This window comes from Mugil cephalus, chromosome 20 (assembly GCF_022458985.1).
Source record: "Mugil cephalus isolate CIBA_MC_2020 chromosome 20, CIBA_Mcephalus_1.1, whole genome shotgun sequence".
In the NCBI taxonomy this organism is placed as follows: domain Eukaryota; kingdom Metazoa; phylum Chordata; class Actinopteri; order Mugiliformes; family Mugilidae; genus Mugil; species Mugil cephalus.
In genome coordinates, this window is record NC_061789.1 from 12,964,493 (window position 1) to 12,983,952 (window position 19,460).

Below are 19,460 nucleotides of genomic sequence, written 5' to 3' on the forward strand. Positions count from 1 at the left end.
TGGAGGCGCATTTTTGGCTTCTGTTTCTAATTAAGCACCCCCCACCCCCTCCCCCTCTCAGTAAATCAGTTGGCTTAATGTGGATGACATTTACAGCACAGAATACATGATCGCTGGTGATTTGGTTTATGCAGCTGGATTTAAATTGTCACGGCGTGGATAGACGTGACGCGACCAATATTTCAGCCAGTAACAGGCTGTGGGGATGCTGTGGCACGTGTTTGCCATCAGAAACTTGCCACAGGTAGATTGATACGTCGGCGCAGCAGCCTTCTGCTGGCGTGTCACACTGACGGTGTCTGAGTAAAGAGGACAGGGCACTGGTTTGACTATCAGAGCGTGCTTGACCTATATTTGCACAGCACTGTTAGCAGACCGAACTCTAAGCCTCTGTCACCCATAACTGTGCAGCTTTAAGGGAACTTTCCCCCCTCTGTGCGTCAGCCTCAGTCACAGTGACAGAGCTTTGGTGACACTGTGCTGTCACTCCCAAGGCTGAGAGACCATCTTTGTTATGGGAGTTGTTTACAAGTGGCTGTTTTTGACGGATGCGGACACTGGAGGAGACGGATGAGCGCTGACAAAAACTGAATTTTAGCTCCCTTCTGTGCAGTCTTGCCTCTTTGAGACGTCCTCGTTTTCCCACTTATCCCACACATACTAATTAATATGTCACATCTGCATATTTATTTGACATCATTTGCTTCTCCACATGCGTACTTGAATGAAAGTCAACCGTTAAAATGTTTTATTTAGTGTGTGTGTGTGTTTCTCCTAAGTGGTAGGCAGCATCAACTGAGGGAGAAATACTAGTTCCCCAGAGTTACTACTGGACAAAACGAAATGACTGCACGAGTGGATTTTATGAATCCACCACGTGACAGTAACGTAGTGATTGATTTGAATTTCCAGATATCCCTCCCGCAGTCCGGTACGCTCGGGATAAAACCCCAACCTCTCTCTGCAAGGTCTCCACCTCCCCCTCCTCTCCTGACGTCATGCACCGAGCCGCACCACTGTGACTGCCCGTATGCTCATTGCCAGCACTGTGGAGTGTGCAAAGAAGAGAGAGAGGGAGAGAGAGAGAGTAAGAGGAGAGAGGTGGAGGGAATATAGCTGTATTTGGATACAACTGGAAAACAACCAAGCGCGCACAGCACGCACCCGAGCGGAAGGCACATCGACGGTGCGTAGCCTGCATTTCTCCTTCTCCCCGTCCCCACTGCGATCGGATTGAGCCGAGAATGGAGCTCCCTGCCGCCGGAGAGCACGTCTTTGCGGTAGAGGGCATCGAAAAGAAGCGCATACGGAAGGTAACAGAATGCAGACGCATTTGCAAAGAATAATAGTCACAATAATGCGCACGTTGAAATATCGCGCTCAGCTAAGAGCTTCACCATTTCTCTCCCCCCCCCCTCCCCTCCCGCTTTTCTCCACCATCACAGGGCAAGATAGAGTACCTGGTCAAGTGGCGAGGATGGTCTCCAAAGTAAGTCTTACGGTTTATAAAATAATACCTCGCGTAAGCATGCGTGCAAATATTATGTAACGAAATGTAGGTACAGTTAAGAAATGCCATCCATCAAGTGCGCGCAGTCTGTGGTTGTCAATGCGTGTGTGCGTGAGCGCGCGCGCGTGTGTGAGTGTGTGTGCGCGCGCGCGCTGGGAGAGCGCGGTCGGTATGTGTTTCAGTGTATCCGCGGATGCCTTCACTAATTTATGCGAGGGAAGGGGGGGTAGGCACGGCCATGTAATCCCGTTTTAATTATTTCTGCTCTGCCAGCGAATTTACGAGACAGCGGTGCTAAAATGGCCGACTGTATGTCGCTGCTGGAGGACGTTTTGGAGAGCACATACAGCCACTTTTTTTTCTCGGTTTAACGCTTCCCCCTGCGCGCTTGGATGTCCTCATGCTCGTTGAGCTGCAGCGGGAATGAGGCGAGCGGCAGTGTCTGTCCCCCTACAGTTTTTGCACACGAGATAAAGGTTAATAATAATAAAAAATAAAAATAAAAAAAGATAAGCTGCTAAAAAACGTAATTCTAAGCATAATTCAGAGGTGTGCCTCGTCACCTGTTTGTTCTGAGTGCGCAGCAATGGTGAAGAGTGGGAATGCGTGAGTGACAGAGGCCTGTGAGTCAGCCTGAAAAAAAAAAAAAAAAAAAGGAAGTTGCAACGTGACAGCTCTCTGACAGTTTGTTTGCGCCTCCCCGCAGATACAACACATGGGAACCAGAGGAAAACATCCTTGACCCGCGTCTCCTGGTCGCGTTTCAACACAGGTGAGAGAAAGGTGGACTTCGGACGAGGCGGCGCAGCCTCCACTTCTGCCATGACCATATAAGGACCTGGGAGGAGGGGCGCTCCAGTAACCCGAGCACCCCCCCACCCCTCCTCTCATACACACACACACCCCCCCTTCTGCGCTCGCACACAGGCACACTTCCCTCAGGACTGTCTCCTGGGGGAAAGACTTGGGATTTGATGAGAATGTCCTAATCATTGCTATGGAAATACGCATGGATGTACAAGAAATATTCTGTGCCATCAGGAACCAGCCGGTTCCACCGGCCTGCGCTGAAAAACAAATCTGAAGATCTGAAGGGGCCTAAAAGCGTAGGCATTTGCTAGACCTACAAGAAACTCAACAGCAATGATCAAATTATAATTATTACCACACAAGTGCAGTGTGGAAACGTAGCTTGCTGCAGAGAAACCATGCAGAAACCTGCATGACTGGATGGGCACGAGCCTGCAAAACAGAGCCCCACATTCACCTGCCACTTCATTAGGTAAAATAGTAAACGCAAATGCATGCTAATACAAGCAGCCCTGCATTAAATCGTAGCTTCATGAAGGTGTTCAGCATTTGCTTTTTGTTGTTTACTTTGGAATGTCGTTTATAGTACTATTGAGTTGTGTTGTGCTGACACATGTTTCTATTACTTTAACAACCCCCGGATCACTAGGCTAGGCTAAATAATAAAAGCAGCACCACAAACAGCTTCCTCCCAAAATGATCTAACCGTTCAATCGCCACCTTTCTGACGAAGCTTAAATACGAACTGACCATCATAGCAGTTGTGAAGAGCGATTTAGAACAGGGCTGTTGTATTAGAATGCAATTATTAGTCCTTCATTCAAGAGAAGGACTGTTCATAGACGCTTGTCTTGATCCATCACCATGGGTCGCAGTTGTTACTTTAATGAAACAGAACGTCTAGCCTTGTATGTGCACAACCTATGGTCAAGTCCGGCCTGTGGAAGCATTTAGGAATGAATGACTGTCAGTCCTCATCAGGTTCCACGCACAGCTGCATTTTGTCTGAGTTGCTGGACCGACTAGGCCTCTGATATAGGCTCTCTCTGTAGGCCAGCAGGCCGCACATGAGAGTGGGTAAAGACGGGATGGCTGGGGAAAGGAATTTGCTTCTCTGAAAAGGCTAATTGACGCGCAGTGCTCTTCAACGTTTCCAGTGTACTGCTCTCATATTCCCCTGCAGCCCGCCTGCCTGCTTGCCTGGCTGGCTGGCTGGCTGGCTGGCTGACTGTGTGTGTGTGTGTGTGTGTGTGTGTCTGGCTGTGCGCTGATGGTCATGGAGTGCTGCCTCTGCACTGTGTGTGTGGATTCCTCTCTGCTCCCAGTGGATGGGGGAGGGGACTCGGCAAGGGAGTCTGTAATTGCCAAATCTTCTGTGAATAGGGGTCACTCCGTTAGACACTGTTTGAAAACGTACACATGACAGCAGTGCGGATGGTTCATCGTGACAGTCTTCTGGCAGCTCTGGTAGTCTGAACGTCGGAAGCCAGAGGCCAACAATAGTCCGGGTTTACGCGCGCCCTGGTGAGGCCTGCGTACAGCTGGCCTTCATCCGCCGCTGGTTATTTATGAGCCAATGATGAGTCAAGGTTTATATCAGGGAGCAATATTTCACAGATGGTTCAGTGCTTGGTCTAGTCAGTACAACTGCAATTACATGTTTCCTTCTCCTCCTTCAATAAAACAAGAGCGGTAAGCTGTTAGGCTGTTATTTATTACCTTGCATTTTCAAAGTGTCCGCATCACATTGTAAAAGAGCTGGTGGCGTGTAGGTCTTCAACATCAGCATGTGCCCAAGAAGCACTAAACCGGGCACTGTTTATCCCATGTCATTTGTACCTCATGACCCTAATTAGACATTGAATGTAAGAAATGGAAGGGTGGGCTGCAGAAGGGAGAATGTTTGAAAGACAGGGAGAGATTCTCCCTGCAGTAGCCTTAATTGAATTTCTCCAGGATAATGAGAATACGGAATGGGCCGATTACCATGGAGAGCTATGCAAATAAGGATCATAATGCTTTGCAGCTGGTCACATGTGGGCATTCATTAGTTCTCTGAATCAAAATTCCATGTTTTGACCTTGAATAGGTAGGAGAAAATGAAGGAATAATCCAAATGTCAAACCTGCACTTTTCTTCATCAGGCTCATAGTGTGAAATGGAAAAGGCAATGTATATACATATATATTAAAAGGCAGACGTGGCATAAGACATTTGATGTAATGAGGCGTACTTATCTTTTGTTTTCACAGGGAGAGGCAGGAGCAGTTGATGGGATATCGTAAACGGGGGCCAAAACCAAAACATCTTTTACTTCAGGTAAGTGTCTGTGAATCATCAACACAATAGTTCCCGTAGGAACACCGTGCACTGTGTCTTTAACTTTCACTGAGCAGTCAAAAGATGAGTGGTGCGTTAGAGCCACTGCAGGTTTCTTTCAGAGATAGATGTGATAAAAAGGGGACAGGGATATACAGTTGGATTTTCTGGCAGCATCATGAACGTGAAGCCGGGTTTGTTGCCTGAGGTTATGCAAGCACTGCTTGAGTGCAGTCCTTTATCCTACATGTTCATTATTTCTAAATAGCTTTTCATGCAAAACAGTTACTTGCCTGCTTTTTTAAGAGATTGTGTGAATGTTCTTTGTCTTCTTTCATTTCCCTCTTCTAAATGGTTTGCCCAGACAAAAATACATGGCTGAAAGTAGCACTCTGCTGGTTTGTGACTATCTCAGCGCAGGCGTTTACAGGGCCATGTTCTGAGCCAAATGTGATTATATATTTTGAGAGAGTGGATTGCTATGTAGTGTCAGTGTCTTAAGAGGCATACCACTCTGCCAGACTCACACGTGGCCAGCAATCAGGGCCAGAGCGTGACATGTCTGGTGGCACCTCTGTGACCTAAGGTCAGCCAAAGCGCCTTGAGTGTTCCGCTGCAGTGCCCTTCTGATGGCCAAGGGGTCCGCGCTGTACAGGAGGAGGAGGGGACAAGATTGTGGCCATAACTTCTTGATTGGATAGTTAATTTGACAGAATGTGCAATCTTGAAGCATAAGTGATGTCGCAACACATGCTCAGCCAGTGAAAACAGTTGTGCAATGTCCTTAGCGCCTCTGGAGAAGCCGTGTCAAGTCCAAGGAAGTAACCCTGTCACGGTTCGCAGCTTGGGCTTGAAAAATACTGCTCCATTTTAGGTCATGTCCCATTGTTAGTGATGGTGTCATTGCTGTAATGTAAGAGCATTGTGAATGTGCATGAAATGCTAAATGTCTTGTTTCTTCTTTAAGGTGCCCTCATTTGCCAGAAGATCAAGCATTCCTGCAGGTTTTGAGGAAACATCTCCGGATGCAGACGGCAACACCAAGTCTGATCTCATCCAGGTCCAGCGGTCCCAGCCTCAGCAGTACCAGCTGAACAGCAAGAAGCACCATCAGTACCAGCCCAGCAGCCAGGAGGTACCTGCTGACCAGCTAGCCAACAGCAAGAAGAAGTTCATCTACCAGCTTAACAGCAAGAAGCACCACCACTATGAGCCGGACCCAAATATGTACGATACACAGGCATCTAGGCTCAAAGAGGTGGTCAAGGTTCAGGAATCAGCCAATAAACCATCAAATCCCGGCTGGAACTTACCCCTGGCCCTGCAACAGAAATGGGTCCGGGACAAAGACACAGGCTGCTTGAGCAAAGTCAAAGAGCTGGCAGTGGAAGTGAGGAAACCAGCTGTAAAAGAGGCAGAGAGTGAGCACGCCCTTAAACCTAACCCTAAGGACGCTACCCTGCCAAATTCTGGTAACAGCAAAATGAAGATAATCAAGAATAAAAACAAGAATGGACGTATTGTTATTGTCATGAGTAAATATATGGACAGCAACAAGGTTCATGGAACAAAGGGTAAACATGGGGAGTCCTCACGAGAAGAGAAACCCCAAAATACCAAACCGTCAGAAAACAATCCAGCAAATAGAACCAAAATGGTGGAGCACCCAGAGAACGGCATCCCAAAAGAACTTTGTAACGGCAGTTCCCTCTCTGTCGCAGAGCATCCCATAAAGTGTTCCCCAAAGGACAGGCATTTCTCCAAACCTTCGCCAAGCACAGCAGAGGAATACAACACGGAAGTGGCTCGCGGTCAGGCGGATTTACCGGATGATTTGCCCCTACAGCTGACCGCCAGCTCTCCTCCGACGTCTTGGCCCGTTGACACCAACATCCCAACCATAACGGCTGTCGACCAGATCAGGATCCCTTCCTTTCCCGGGGACCGCAAGAGAAAGCTCTCAGATCCCGTGGAGGACAGGAGTGTTGCCAAAATATACTTGACTTCAAGGAGCTTCAGTGGGCCCAGCACAGTGGTTACACCACCTCAGGACAAACCCATGGACCTCCACTGTAGCGGGACACGACAGAGTAGTACATGCACTTACGAGGCTATGGGCAGCCAAGAGGAGCCGATGGACCTCAGCTGCCCTAAAGCTAAGAAGAATGTTGAGGCAGAAATACAGCCAGAGCCTGAGTATGAGCCTGTGCTTGAGCCTGCTGTTAAAGATACACCCCCTATGACAGAGGACACACAGAAATCCACGGAGAAATCTACAGAAGCACCTGTTGAAAAGACCCCCTTCATGGGAAATATCATCATCACCGACATCACAACGAACAGTCTCACAGTCACCTTCAAGGAATATGTTTCTTTTTAAGAAACGGCTTATAGCATGGGACTACCAGTGACCGACTGGACGATCCTGTCAATATGTGCATATGTAAAAACATCAGAATTTTGTATATATGGAAATTTATAATTTATCATTCAAATCCAATATGTTTCTTATGATGTTTTATACTGTAACTCCTCTGTGATATTGTAGCCAAGAAAGTGCCCTCGAGGATTTGAGCGAATGCGTTCAGGTGGAAGTATCCCAGTTAAAAAAGAAAAGAAAAAAAAAATTCTTCAAATGGAGCTTGATGGGATACTTTTGCTGTTGTTTCATACTTGTACCAAACTTTAAAACCTGAGATGTATGAAGGTTTATACATATTTTGTATTAATAATATCTCTGATTTTGGTCCTGATTAGAAGGTCGAGAGGAAGTTGTTGGAGTTTACGGTGATCAAAGATCAAATTGAAAGCACTTAATTACATTTTGATACGTTTGCTTGTGTCCTTGCCGGAGTAACAGCTAGCCGCTATAGTGTCACGGATTCTTTTTGTTTTTGACAGGTACCTTTTGACTCGATTGGCAACTTTTTTGTTGCATGTTCTGCTCATGGCTTGTTCCAGGAAACAATTAGCCATGTCATGTGAATTTAAAAAACAGGTGTGTCTGAATACAGTGTAAACACAGCGACAAATGTAGGACAGACATGACTGTGTCAACAATGTCCCATTACGTTTCCGTCTCCTCGTCTTTTAGATCAGGCAAAGCCACCAGTGGTTCACACATTGCAACCCAATCTATATTGCACAATTCCTATTTAGGACACATAATAGGAATAAAACTTGGCATGTACACTCTCAGAGGTCAGTTACCCATTATGAAAAGTTGGTCATTTATAAAACATGCGACATCCTGTTATGAGTTACTGGTTGTCGGCGTGATAAGATTGTGATTTATTTCAACGTTGTCTCTCACGGGCGATTCAACGCGTGCAAGCTACTCTGATTATGCTGCTGAAAATTCAAATATCAGAGCTGTTGGATGTAACAACGGCCTTCTACGCACATTTAATGCAAAACCAGTGAGAATGCTAAAATGGTATAGTACTAAAAAAAAGAAGAAAGAGTGCATATTTATTGACGTTCCAAAACAGTTCCAAGCTGCATCAGAAGCTGCAAGTGATTCCACTGAACAGTTCCACCGCTTTGAATGAGTGTGCCGCCGTTCTTCTTCTTCCTTTTCTTTCTCCGTTCTTGTCCAGTCTTTATTGCACTCCGTTCAAAGTGAAAATGATTGTCATAAAGTCTGTTATACTAGGAGCTGGCTGAGTTATTGTCGTTGGCACGGCTCACTGGATGGTATGTTTCACAATAAAGAAAGAGATTTGACTTCTGGTATTTTGTTGCACGTGTTATTTGCTCGGGGGGGGGGGGGATACCTGGGGATGTTCAGCACTGAGGCGTTTCATTTTGTTTTCTGGAATTTTCCTTAGAGTTCCAGTAAACGATTCATGTATCATTGTTCTTCCCCTGTAGATCCCCTGGAACCTCTTTGCGCACGAAGAGAAAGAACGTGGCGTTAAACACTAGAAACACTAACTTGATTGTGAACCATGAGTAGGAAAACAGATCATGTTGCATAATCATAAACAATCCTGCACAAAGGGCCTTCTGTATTGCGTAACTGCACCGGTCACTTGTATTATTATTAAAACCTTGCCCGTGCATTATTTTTCTATTGCAGCTCGACCCCAAGCAGGAATGTAAACACCGAGCATAACTGGAAAAGGGCAGGGAAAAGCTGCCGGGCTATTCACTTCTTAGATTCTATCCAGATGAAAAAGCTTCACGAATGTACAATGGAGCGGCATTTAAATATAATGTGCTCGCTTGTTCTCATGCGAGACTTTATTTTGAAGGCCTGCGTCACAGTGACAAGGCAGTTCTGCCTTCATTTGGACAAACAAGTCCAGACTTACACAAATGCAAAAACTGAAGACACACATTTGTGCACAGCTTAGCTTCTCTGCGTGGACTCCAAATATTGACCTTTCTTTCCTGACACTGCTGAATGCTGCGGGCCTCTTCCAGTCTTTACTTGGATCGTTTTGGCCTGTACCCTGGACTCTGGTCTGAAACTGCATACCTAAATATTTTTTTTTCCCCCTGTCATACTGGAATCTCGAACTGATTGCAAGTTGAAAGTTTTGAAAGACACGAAGGCCCAGGAATGTCAGTTCACTCATGGGAGTTGCCTATCGGAGAATGTTATTAAGAACTGCAGCCAACTCTAAGAGGGAATAAGACTCTCAAATGGTGTAAGCTTGTTAATGTAGGACAGATTTGGCTCTAGATTACTCAATTAACGAATGTCCTCCTCATATATATTTCAGTTAAATAGTAAAAAACGGTTCTTTTCCAGTCTTTGAGAGAATAAATCTTCTGAACTAGCCTGTGATACTGCTATCGTTTTAAATTTAAAGTCATAATTTGTCTCTGTGGGCTGGAATTTCATGAAATTAGCATAGACCAGGGAAACGCAATCTTAAATCATTTGAGTGGAACAAATAAAGGTAACGGGGCAACGGTGCCTTTACAGACTTGTATGAATCTCATGGCACAATGTGTCCGTACATGCATAATCGAAATAATTCTGTCCGAAACAGATTCTCGAACCCTGTCGGAATTTCCACGCCTCGTTTTCTCTCCTTCTCCGGAATTCTGTGCTTTTGCAAGATGACGGGTTGCAGTCAATGCATTTGCACGAGGGATTGATTCGTTCTCTGATTCAACGAGTCAGGAACGCACTTCGGTCCGTGAAAGTCGAACCGCAAAAACAAACAATCGATTAATGCCAACAAGGGGGCGCGTCTAAAACTGGTAACCGAAGACACCTGTGAGCAATTCTGCGATGCGAAACTGAGCTGACATCATGTGTGAAGCTATAACCGGAACCTCAAAGCCCATGAGCACACATCTCTATCTCGATCTTTCTCTCTCTGAAGGGGTATGACTGTCGATCTCTCCAGGTCTTCAAACCAACAACGTTTCAGTCGTGCATCAGTGGGAAACTGAAACATGGCTGAGCAGGGGGACGTATTTATAGACCAAGTGTGATGTTTCACATTCCCCCTTTATCATCGAGCCCAGCAGCAGCAGCAGGAGCAGGAGCCTGCACAGTGTTGGTTTCATGCAGCTTCTCAGGAATCGTGTCATCACCGGGATCATTTCTCTATTAGAAACTCCTGCGTGGAACCAACTGGAGGCCCGTGGCACGACTGAAATTACAGAAATATTTACTGGTAAAATATGAGATAATTAAACACATGCAACATGGATGCGTAATTTTGTTCGTTTCTTTGGATTTTGAAGTCATGGCAGTGGACCTGTCGCGGATTTGATGAAGCAAACAAACAAACAAACAAAAATATATACATATATATATATAAATGGAGACAGCCTTTAGAAATGTGAGCTGGCGCTTAGGGTGAGTGGCTTCACGCCGTTGTATAAATGACGCTTTCTAATTTAAACATGAGCCGAGACATGGCAAGGCTGCAGGCAGGTCAGGGCGGCTTTACAGTCTCTCACTTGAGGTTTTTTTTTTGTGCATCTAAGCCACCTATTCAGCAGAAAATGTCGCCCGGTTAAAGTAGGACAGCGAACAGCGAGCTGTGTGCAGCAGTTGCCCAGAAACCGGAGAGCCAATAATGTCCTCACAGAGCCAGCTCTGTTTATTCATGTGCGGCTGTCGCCATTGCGGCTCCTGCAGACTCACTTTTCATCGACTCATGGCCAAATATGGAGAACCGCAGCAGCAGCAGTAGTGTGCAGCGTGCCTCTTTTCACCGGGCTCCAGTCCTCTATCTGTCTCTTCAGAAACAGGCTATAACCATTCTAGCACCAACAGGAAATGTCGGTCTACAGGCTATGACTATCAAAATGGTGGTTCATATTTCGACGGCAGCCACAACGCATCTTTTGTCCGCGGCGCGCCCGCCTTTGTCTGCTCCACCGCGACACTTGGCACCAAATATATACAGACACATACGTATTTATATATACACGTGTGTATATCCGGCTATTATTCATTATCTTTAACACGATCCCGAATAGATGCTGACAAATCGCTGGTGCGCCTCTCCGCAGCGCAGTGACTGCCTCCTTGCCTGTTGTGCGTTTATTTTATTTTATTTTTTTTTACCCCAAAATATGACGCGCCTCGCTCGTTCAGCCTCAGATATTTAAAATGAATTAGGAATTTTCCCGCGTTCTCCCGTTGGGGTTATTAAGGCGCGTGTAAGTCCGGGTTTTATTGGTTTATTCGATATCATGGAGAACACGGATCCAGGGAAAAGGAAAGGGATAAATTGGGTCCCCGTGCTGTGTTTCTTTGTAATCCCACAAATTTGTGCTGAATTCGTGTCAAGTCTCTATTTCTGGAATAATTCTCCTCCGTGGTTACGTCCTTCTCTGGAAACTGCAGCAATCCTTTTAAATGTTAAATTGCCAGACAAGGGGAACGGCTTTCCCATAAACAGTTGGTCTTAACATAAACTGAAATGTTTTCACGACATATAATTAAAACCTACTTCATTCCTCCAATGAATCAACTCCTAGAGGCCTCGCTCTTGCGTTTTTGTTCTCATTTTAAATGCACTGGAAACTGGAGATTGGGTGAAAAATATATAGCAGAAGTCTGAATTAAAGGAGAGCAAACATTTATCCAGTATTGTACACACCGTTTGATGTGGTTAGATCTTCTTATTGAAACCAAAATTTGCTTCTTTTTTCCATTCATTTTTTCTCTCTCTCTTTTTTTTTTTTTTTTTTTTCCAAATGAGAATCTTCTTTCCCACCAGGTCAGTTTACTGGCGAGGTCCTGGAAGTGAAAGGTAAATTTTTGCTAAGGGACGTGGAAGGTGGGGGTGTTTCTTTGCAAAATGTAAACTGTGGTGATTTATTATTATTGTTTTTATCTATATTTCCATTTAATTAATTGCAACGAATAGTTAAAAACTCAGAATGTTGCTGTTCAGGCCCAAGAAAAATTACATGCAAAGGAAGCTTTCAAGTCGGAACTGCTTCTATTTCTTCTTTCTTTTTCTTTTTTTCCCTTTTTTTGCGAGACCAATATTCAGAGGGAGATTATAGAGATTGTCAAAAAATGCAGAAAAATGGGGAAAATTACCCAATAATAATAATAATAATAACAATAATGATAATAACAATAATAATAATAATGATAATGTCCTAATGGAATTTAACTGAATTTTCCACAAAAATACATATCTATATTTTATGCTCATGGTCACGAAATAATAATAGTAATAATAATAATAATTATAGTTACAGAAATAAAGAAGGATAATTCCTTAAAATCTGGTGTTACCATTGTTGTCACAGATGAACATTTCTGTGTGCTCTAATTCCATATTTTAGATTAAATTAAAGAAGAAGAGCGTTCAGTCTCAACCCAAATTTAATCTGGTTGACAGACTTTTTAGGATTCAAAATTGTACCGAGTGGGCGAGCTGTTTTTCCCCTAATGTCATTTAACCTTTAAGAATTAAAATCTGTCACGACACGGACGGTCAGGCATGTCGGAAATGCTCTCAAGGGTTCCTCGCGCATCCTGCGAGGGCCGGTTTCCTCGCCAGGAAGGTCCAGGCTCATCTGAATGTCTGGGGCGCAGGGACGCACAATTTCTGTGAAGGTTAACGAGCATCTATCCATGGGAGCGAATATTACCTGGAGCCTGCGTATTTTAACATGAACAATATACCTCCAGATGGTTGAGTTGCAGCACGTTTGGCTTCAGGACAGTTTGAGAGTTTAGTTGGGCTTTACTTCATTATTTCACTGACAAGTTACTGTATCATGAGAAGCTGTTTCGTTTATGGGGTGAAACATATGATTAATTCTTTCGTTTGTTGCTATAGATTTTGAAATCAGTGCGATGAAGTAAGAACGTTGACACCAGCAGTAAAAACAAAAAAAAAATCTCTCTCTCTATATATATTGATGAATAAATCATGTGTTGCAAAACCTAATAAACTTTGACAAATGTCAAATAATACCATGTGCTCAGAGGAACAATTCCTAGCAGGTTTACCTACACCTGTATTGTTATTTGTTTATTTGTTTATTTATTGGCAAAGCGTAGCCTACTGCCTACAGGCCTACAGATATCCAATAGGTCATCTCAGCTGCAGCGACACCACTGGTTGGTCGCTGGTGTAGCCCCGGAAGCAGCTCTTATCTGAACGAATCCAACACTCCTTAAAAGTACTGACCTGGTCAATAGCGAGAGATTGTTCTATGGAAAGGCAGTATGGTGCATAAGAGTTTTTTTTTCTTTTTTTTTCCATTCATACAATTTGGTTGGTCCTATAAAATGTATATATTTATGTCTATATTTAAAATATCATAGCATGTGGGGAGATCTTTAACTCTTTTTTTTCTTCCCAAAAAACTTATGGATTTTCTTTTCATGTATTTATTTATTTATTTTAAAATACATCCTGGGACAGTCAGTGTGTGCACAATCAGAATTTAACCACGACGCGTGATGAGTCCAGTTACGCATGGTGAGGCATTGCGGGGTAGCCCCTTGACTCCAACGCCCTTCAGACGTTTGCACCTGACGCTGCTCACATTCGAAATGAAATCGTGTTTCACGTCAAACAGGTCATTCGGAACAATTAGAAACGAATGTACAGTGAACATTTCCCGTTGATTTTTGATGTCGGTGCTTTATATAAGGTGATATTTACATACGTTTTGTGTAAGATGGATGGTTTTGAGGATCTAGTCTGTCACAAAACGATTTTCTTCTGTTATAGTTTTAAATGCTTTGTGATTATTCATTTATAGGCCTAAAGATATTCGATAGGTCATCTCAGCTGCAGCGACACCACTGGTGTAATCCGGAATAGCAGGTAGCAGCTCTTAACTGAACGAATCCAACGCTCCTTAAAAGTACTGACCTGGTCAATAGTGAGAGATTATTCTATAAAAAGGCAGTATAATGCATAAGAGGTGCACAAATATATATATATTCCTGGCTAAGATAAACTGCACGCAGGTGATAATGAAGGCTTAGTTATGTTTATAGACTGGGAAGAAGAAACACATTTTTTTTTTTACCTTGTATTTCCAGTGCTTCAGTTCCAGTTCTAGTTTGACCATTTCCAATGTTTAATCAGACTCAGCGCTCAAACTATTAGATGTTAAAGCAGAGTAGACATGCCTTTTCTGTTTAGTAGTAATTTACTTTGACTATGCTAAAATAAATGTCTGCTAAGATCTACAATAACTAGCGTAGAATGCAGAAAATAACTGTATCAATTTGACACAGTTCCTGTACATCAGAGACATATTCTTTTTATTTAATATTTTTACGATATTTCATAGTGAGCCCAGCAATAAAAATGACTTTAAATACTGACACTTTAACTCTCCTGTCTAACAGTTAAACGTGGGTCTGAACAAGAAACGGTGGAGGAAGGCGCAGAGATCAGGAAGCCAGGACAGTACCTTTTCTTCACCGTGAAGTAAACCAGTGAACCATGCTTCCTTCGTTACTGATCAGGTTGGACTACTTCTATTTGTTTTTGTCCTTTACCAGAAATATAGTGCCTAATGTGAAATAATGACTGGATTATTCATCCGGAATCTACGAAAACATTTGATGCTTTTCATTTTGAAAACAGGGTGAAGCTGAGTTACGCAGGGGACTTTTTGAGGAACTTTTGACCAAACAAGAAACATAAATTAAAATAATGTTTTCTTTTATATTTTGGTGAATTATTTGTCGATTGATATCGTGTCAGTTTGTTACTTTTGCGTAGAACACGGGGAGCACGCCGGGGTGCTTTTTGATGTCTCCCCTTTAATGATATTTGGCTTATTTTTGGTTGTTTAAAGCTTTAGTTTGCCATTCATACAATTTGGTTTGTCATATAAAAATTATACATTTATGTCTATATCTAAATATCATAGCTTTTGGAAGGATATTTAACTCTTTTTTAAAATAAAATAAAAAAAACTGATGGATTTTCTTTTTCATTTATTTATTTATATATATTTTTTAAATGCATCCTGTTGCCCAGACAGTCTTTGTGACGCGAGCTTCAGGCTACATTGTCACAGGCAGTGATTCAAGGACAGTCAGGGCGTGCACGATCAGAAATTAAAAAGTCCAGTGACGCATGATGAGGCATTTGCGGGGTAGCCCCTTGACTCCAAGGCCCTTCAGAGATTTGCACCTGAAGCTGCTCACATTCTAAATGAAATTGTGTTGCACGTCAAACAGATCATTCTGAAAAATTAAAACCGAAAGACATGGGCCAGCCGAGGTGTGCCTTGGACTGGTTCAAGGCATTTTAACACCGCAAATGGGACGTGACTGGTAGCCAAAAAAATCCTGCGCAGTGATATTAGTCAACATTTCCCATTGTATTTGATGTCGGTGCTTTATATAAGGTAATGTTTACATGTGTTTTGTGTGAGAGGGATGGTTTTGAGGATCTAGTCTGTCACAGGCGTTTTTCTTCGGTTTCCGTTTTAAATATTATGTGATTATTTATTCATTCATTTTGCGAAATTAAATGATTTTTTTTATTTTATTTTAGTGGAGGCTACCTGAGCCCCCGCGGAACCTCGGGGGTCAGTGGACCCGCTCCGGGAGCCCCTGACTCTGCCTGCCCCACTGTGCCAGACATTCCTGCACAGCCGCCAGAGCGGCAGCAGCATCGGGACTCCTCCCCTCACTCAGAAACCCGGAGCACGTAGCAACAACTGAGCCAATGTGCTCAGCCACGATCCGTCCTACCGAGCGCGGTGCCTGGCAACAGAAAGAGACGTGATGACGTCCACTCCAGATCGCGTATTATGGGATGTGCGGAATTAAACAACCCGGAGAGGACGAGGGGAAGCCAAAAATAATAAAAGAGACAGAAATAAACGAGGTGCATGGTGAATCATGGAGCTCTCGGCTGTCGGTGAGAGCGTCTTCGCAGCCGAGTCCATCATTAAACGGCGGATCAGACGGGTACTCGCTGTCTTTTTCGCCAACAGGCTGTGTCTCTACACCTATTACGCAAACGTATGTTTGTGCCCGAGCCGAGAGGCTGATAATCTGAATCTGTTGCGGATCTGTTTTGCAGGGTCGCTGGGAATATCTCGTGAAATGGAAGGGCTGGTCTCAGAAGTGAGTATATAATAAGCGAGGCTGTGAAGGACAGCGCTCCATCCTGGCCGCTCGCACAAATGCACCAACTCCCTCGTTCCTCGGCTTGTGGAACGTATTTTTTTAACGCTTTTAATGTGCCGTTTGTACTGTGGCGCAGTTTGCTTCGCCTCTGCTGGCTCGCGAGGAGGAGTCAGGTGTTGAAAATGCCCGAGCCCGAGCCCCTCTGGGATGTTTTTAAGTCCACGCTACAGCGTTAGCAATGGCTGGGTTCACCATGCGTCACTGTCCGCTACGTAGTCTGTAATTGCAGCGCCAGCAACGAGATTGATTTAACATTAAAAAACCGCGCTTTTGCGCGCACTGACACGCGATCCCCTGAGTGCATGGCGCCAACAGCTTTCCTCTCGATTGTCGTTGACGCAGGTACAGCACTTGGGAGCCGGAGGAAAACATTCTGGATGCACGGCTCTTCGCCGCCTTCGAGGAGAGGTGAGGGTTTGACAGCGCAGCAGTAGGCCTCTCTGCGGGAGCGAGGCGGCACCGAGCCTTGTGCGCCACTAAATACCAATTCAAATGTGTCACCTCATCTAAGGTTGAGTCTTTAAAAGTTCTGTAAACGGAAGCGAGAACAAAATGTCACACTAAGATGTGGCTTTTTTTTGTTGTTTGTTTTTACTTAAAAAAAAATGGCTACAAGATGTGAAGTGGTTTTCCTGTCACAAGCAAGTTGTCTTCTTTATTCGTCCTCATTTTTACTTTGCTTGAACCTATAAAATCCGATTGGTCAAATCACGGCCCGGGTTTCAGTTTCCAGCCCACATGTCGCAAATAAAAAAAATAAAAAAATTCCGATTGGGCTACTGACTTGAGTCGAACAATTAGTTAATGCGCTGTGACGATTCTTTCTTTCATTTTCACTCAGGGAGCGAGAAAGGGAGATGTTCGGTCCGAAAAAGAGGGGACCCAAACCCGAGACCTTTCTCCTAAAGGTGGGTGAATCTTTTGGCTCTTATTTCTCGGGTTTCCATGTCGCCATCTGTTCTGCCTTCCCGGGGATCTTCAGAAATGGAAACATAAGGGGAAAAAATCATTGCGATGATTTCAAAGTTTGAAAGTTGAATTTTGAACCCGTTGTTTTGTGGTTCAGAAGGAAAATCCGCTGTTTAATTTATTTGATTGCATGGCCCCTGATGTATAATGAAAAATCACTGTGTTTATTATTCATTTTAGTCCTCACAACCATGCATTCCTTAAAAAAACAAAGCAACTTTAGGACGAGGCCTTGAAGAGGTCCAGTTGCTCCTCTTAAACTTTTAAATTTCCTCAAGAGACTTCACATTTTTTAGTCTCTACAAAAGCTCACAAGCTTTATTTCCCCCTGTCCTCAGGCCAAAGCAAAAGAAAAGACATATGAACTGAGAAGAGAGCCTCCCAGAGGTATTCAGGTTTCCTATCCCATCCCGGAGCCTGTCATAACGCCGAGGGCCCGGGAGGGTTTACGCACGGTGGTTCCAACAATCTTTCCTCCGAGCACGGTCAACAGAGGGGAAAGTGTCCACCTCCGGCCACCGGAGCCCGAGAGGAGGCCCAGGCCCGCGCCCCCTGCGGCGCTGACGGTCCAAGAATCGCGCTTCCCCAAAAAGAGGGGGCGCAAACCGAAGCTGCACTTGCATTATGATAAAGATGACGGCAGCAGCTCGGCGGAGCCGGACATCAAACGGAGCAGGTCGCTGGAGGAGCCGATGTCTCACGGCGTGTCCAAATTGTCCCGGCGCCTGCACCACCACGGAGAGACGTCGGACCACACTCTCCTCCAGCTGACCAAGAGGTTCCAGGAGGAGACCACGATAACGCCCAAGTCCAGCAGCGAGCAGAGACACGCGGGAGGGACCAGCTTAGCCTACAGCCGCGTGTTCAGTCCAGAGATGCGTAAAAACGACCAAAGTGGGCACAGGACTATTTGTTTGAGCAGGGTGCCAATTTCCCAGCCGTGCAAGATGAGAGAGCTCCCGAGCCGTCCACCCTGGGAGCAGTCACCCGTCATCTCCCCAGAGTCCATCCAAGAGTCCTCTTCGCGGCCCTCTTGGACCCCTTGTTTCACCAACTTGGACACTGTGACCGTGACCGACGTCACCATGAACTTCCTGACCGTCACCATCAGAGAGAGCAGCACGGACAAAGGCTTTTTCAGAGAGAAAAGATGAGTATTTGATGCGTTTCGTGGCCGAAGTAACTGTTCTAACATGCTACTAACAAACAAACCTACTGTAATACTATATTTTTCTATGTAACTTTCAAACATGTACATGCGAATATTTAATACGCTGCTGAGATAATTAAAACGGAAGTGATATTGGAAGTTGTTGTTGTTGCTATTTTTGCACTCATCGTGGAAATGCCCCATTGTCTTTGCATATTAAAGTTTAATAAACTTTGCAAATAGATCCTTAAAAAGCACACTTGTACTACTACACACTGATGTTTATTTCGGGCTAATTATAACGAAGTAAAAAATGAGATGTAAACTAGTTCCTTCTTTTGTTTGCCACAACTTCACGTAAGTTAAATTCGACTTTTTACTTGTCAGTTTAAATATATACAGTGTATCCGTTCAGCTACATAAATTATTTGAAATCCTTTTAGAAAACAAGATACTGAGAAAAATCCACACACACGCACAAAAAAACTTTGATCAGGAGGAAATCTCCAACTTTTAATTTGCATTCGTTTCAATTTTTGCATCAAATCCAAACTCCTAATCTTAAAATGCTTCCTATTAAACATTTTCTTCTCGTTTGCCTGTAAAGGTAACATTAAAAGTGGTTTACGAGAGAAAACTGAAGGTTTCAGTCCGCATTAAATGACTCTGAAAGCAAGGAAAGAGGCGGCGAGATCATCGTCCAGGAGATAAAACGTGATTGCCCTTAAACACTAAAGGGATACATCCATACATATAAAAAAATATATTATTAGGGGAGTTTGGTGTTTCCCTGACCCCTCTGGTTCAGTTCAAACCGTGAATGGAGGCCTGATCTCAAGCCGGGGGATAAAATCCTTCAATTTATTTGCTTTTGACTGAACTAAGCCGTAATTTAAATAGTTGGAAGATTCTTATTAAAATGTCTTATCAAATGCGATGCTGTAGTAAACCTGATGTGAATTTAAAACGCAGAGGGCTTGTCTTCGTGTTTCTTCTCCACGGCCAGGTTAGTATTCAGGGAATGGCTCGAAAGGTCGAGTTGGGCCTTGAAGCTGACAGCGGTGAGCGTGGCTCTATTACAGTAGTTC

At 44.1% G+C, this 19,460-nt stretch overlaps 2 protein-coding genes across 2 annotated transcripts; both read left to right on the forward strand.

Moving 5' to 3' along the window:
• Positions 1 to 1,009: 1,009 nt before the first annotated feature.
• On the forward strand, positions 1,010 to 8,374 carry cbx4 (chromobox homolog 4 (Pc class homolog, Drosophila)). Its single transcript, XM_047571995.1, has 5 exons — positions 1,010 to 1,313; positions 1,446 to 1,489; positions 2,217 to 2,282; positions 4,573 to 4,639; positions 5,607 to 8,374. The coding sequence occupies exons 1-5, from the start codon at positions 1,245 to 1,247 to the stop codon at positions 7,017 to 7,019; spliced, it is 1,659 nt and encodes a 552-aa protein (XP_047427951.1). The 5' UTR covers positions 1,010 to 1,244; the 3' UTR covers positions 7,020 to 8,374.
• Positions 8,375 to 15,811: 7,437 nt separating this feature from the next.
• On the forward strand, positions 15,812 to 18,531 carry cbx8a (chromobox homolog 8a (Pc class homolog, Drosophila)). Its single transcript, XM_047571900.1, has 5 exons — positions 15,812 to 16,031; positions 16,147 to 16,190; positions 16,596 to 16,661; positions 17,095 to 17,161; positions 17,561 to 18,531. Exons 1-5 carry the CDS (start codon positions 15,963 to 15,965, stop codon positions 18,374 to 18,376), a joined length of 1,062 nt encoding a protein of 353 aa, XP_047427856.1. The 5' UTR covers positions 15,812 to 15,962; the 3' UTR covers positions 18,377 to 18,531.
• Positions 18,532 to 19,460: the final 929 nt, after the last annotated feature.

Bases quoted from the DNA above. Each gene is read 5' to 3' on its own strand.
- cbx4 (XM_047571995.1), top strand. From the start codon at position 1,245: ATGGAGCTCCCTGCCGCCGGAGAGCACGTCTTTGCGGTAGAGGGCATC. The intron at 1,490-2,216 runs GTAAGTCTTACG...GCCTCCCCGCAG, and splicing joins TGGCGAGGATGGTCTCCAAA to ATACAACACATGGGAACCAG. The intron at 2,283-4,572 runs GTGAGAGAAAGG...TTGTTTTCACAG, and splicing joins CTGGTCGCGTTTCAACACAG to GGAGAGGCAGGAGCAGTTGA.
- cbx8a (XM_047571900.1), top strand. From the start codon at position 15,963: ATGGAGCTCTCGGCTGTCGGTGAGAGCGTCTTCGCAGCCGAGTCCATC. The intron at 16,032-16,146 runs GTACTCGCTGTC...TCTGTTTTGCAG, and splicing joins TTAAACGGCGGATCAGACGG to GGTCGCTGGGAATATCTCGT. The intron at 16,191-16,595 runs GTGAGTATATAA...TCGTTGACGCAG, and splicing joins TGGAAGGGCTGGTCTCAGAA to GTACAGCACTTGGGAGCCGG.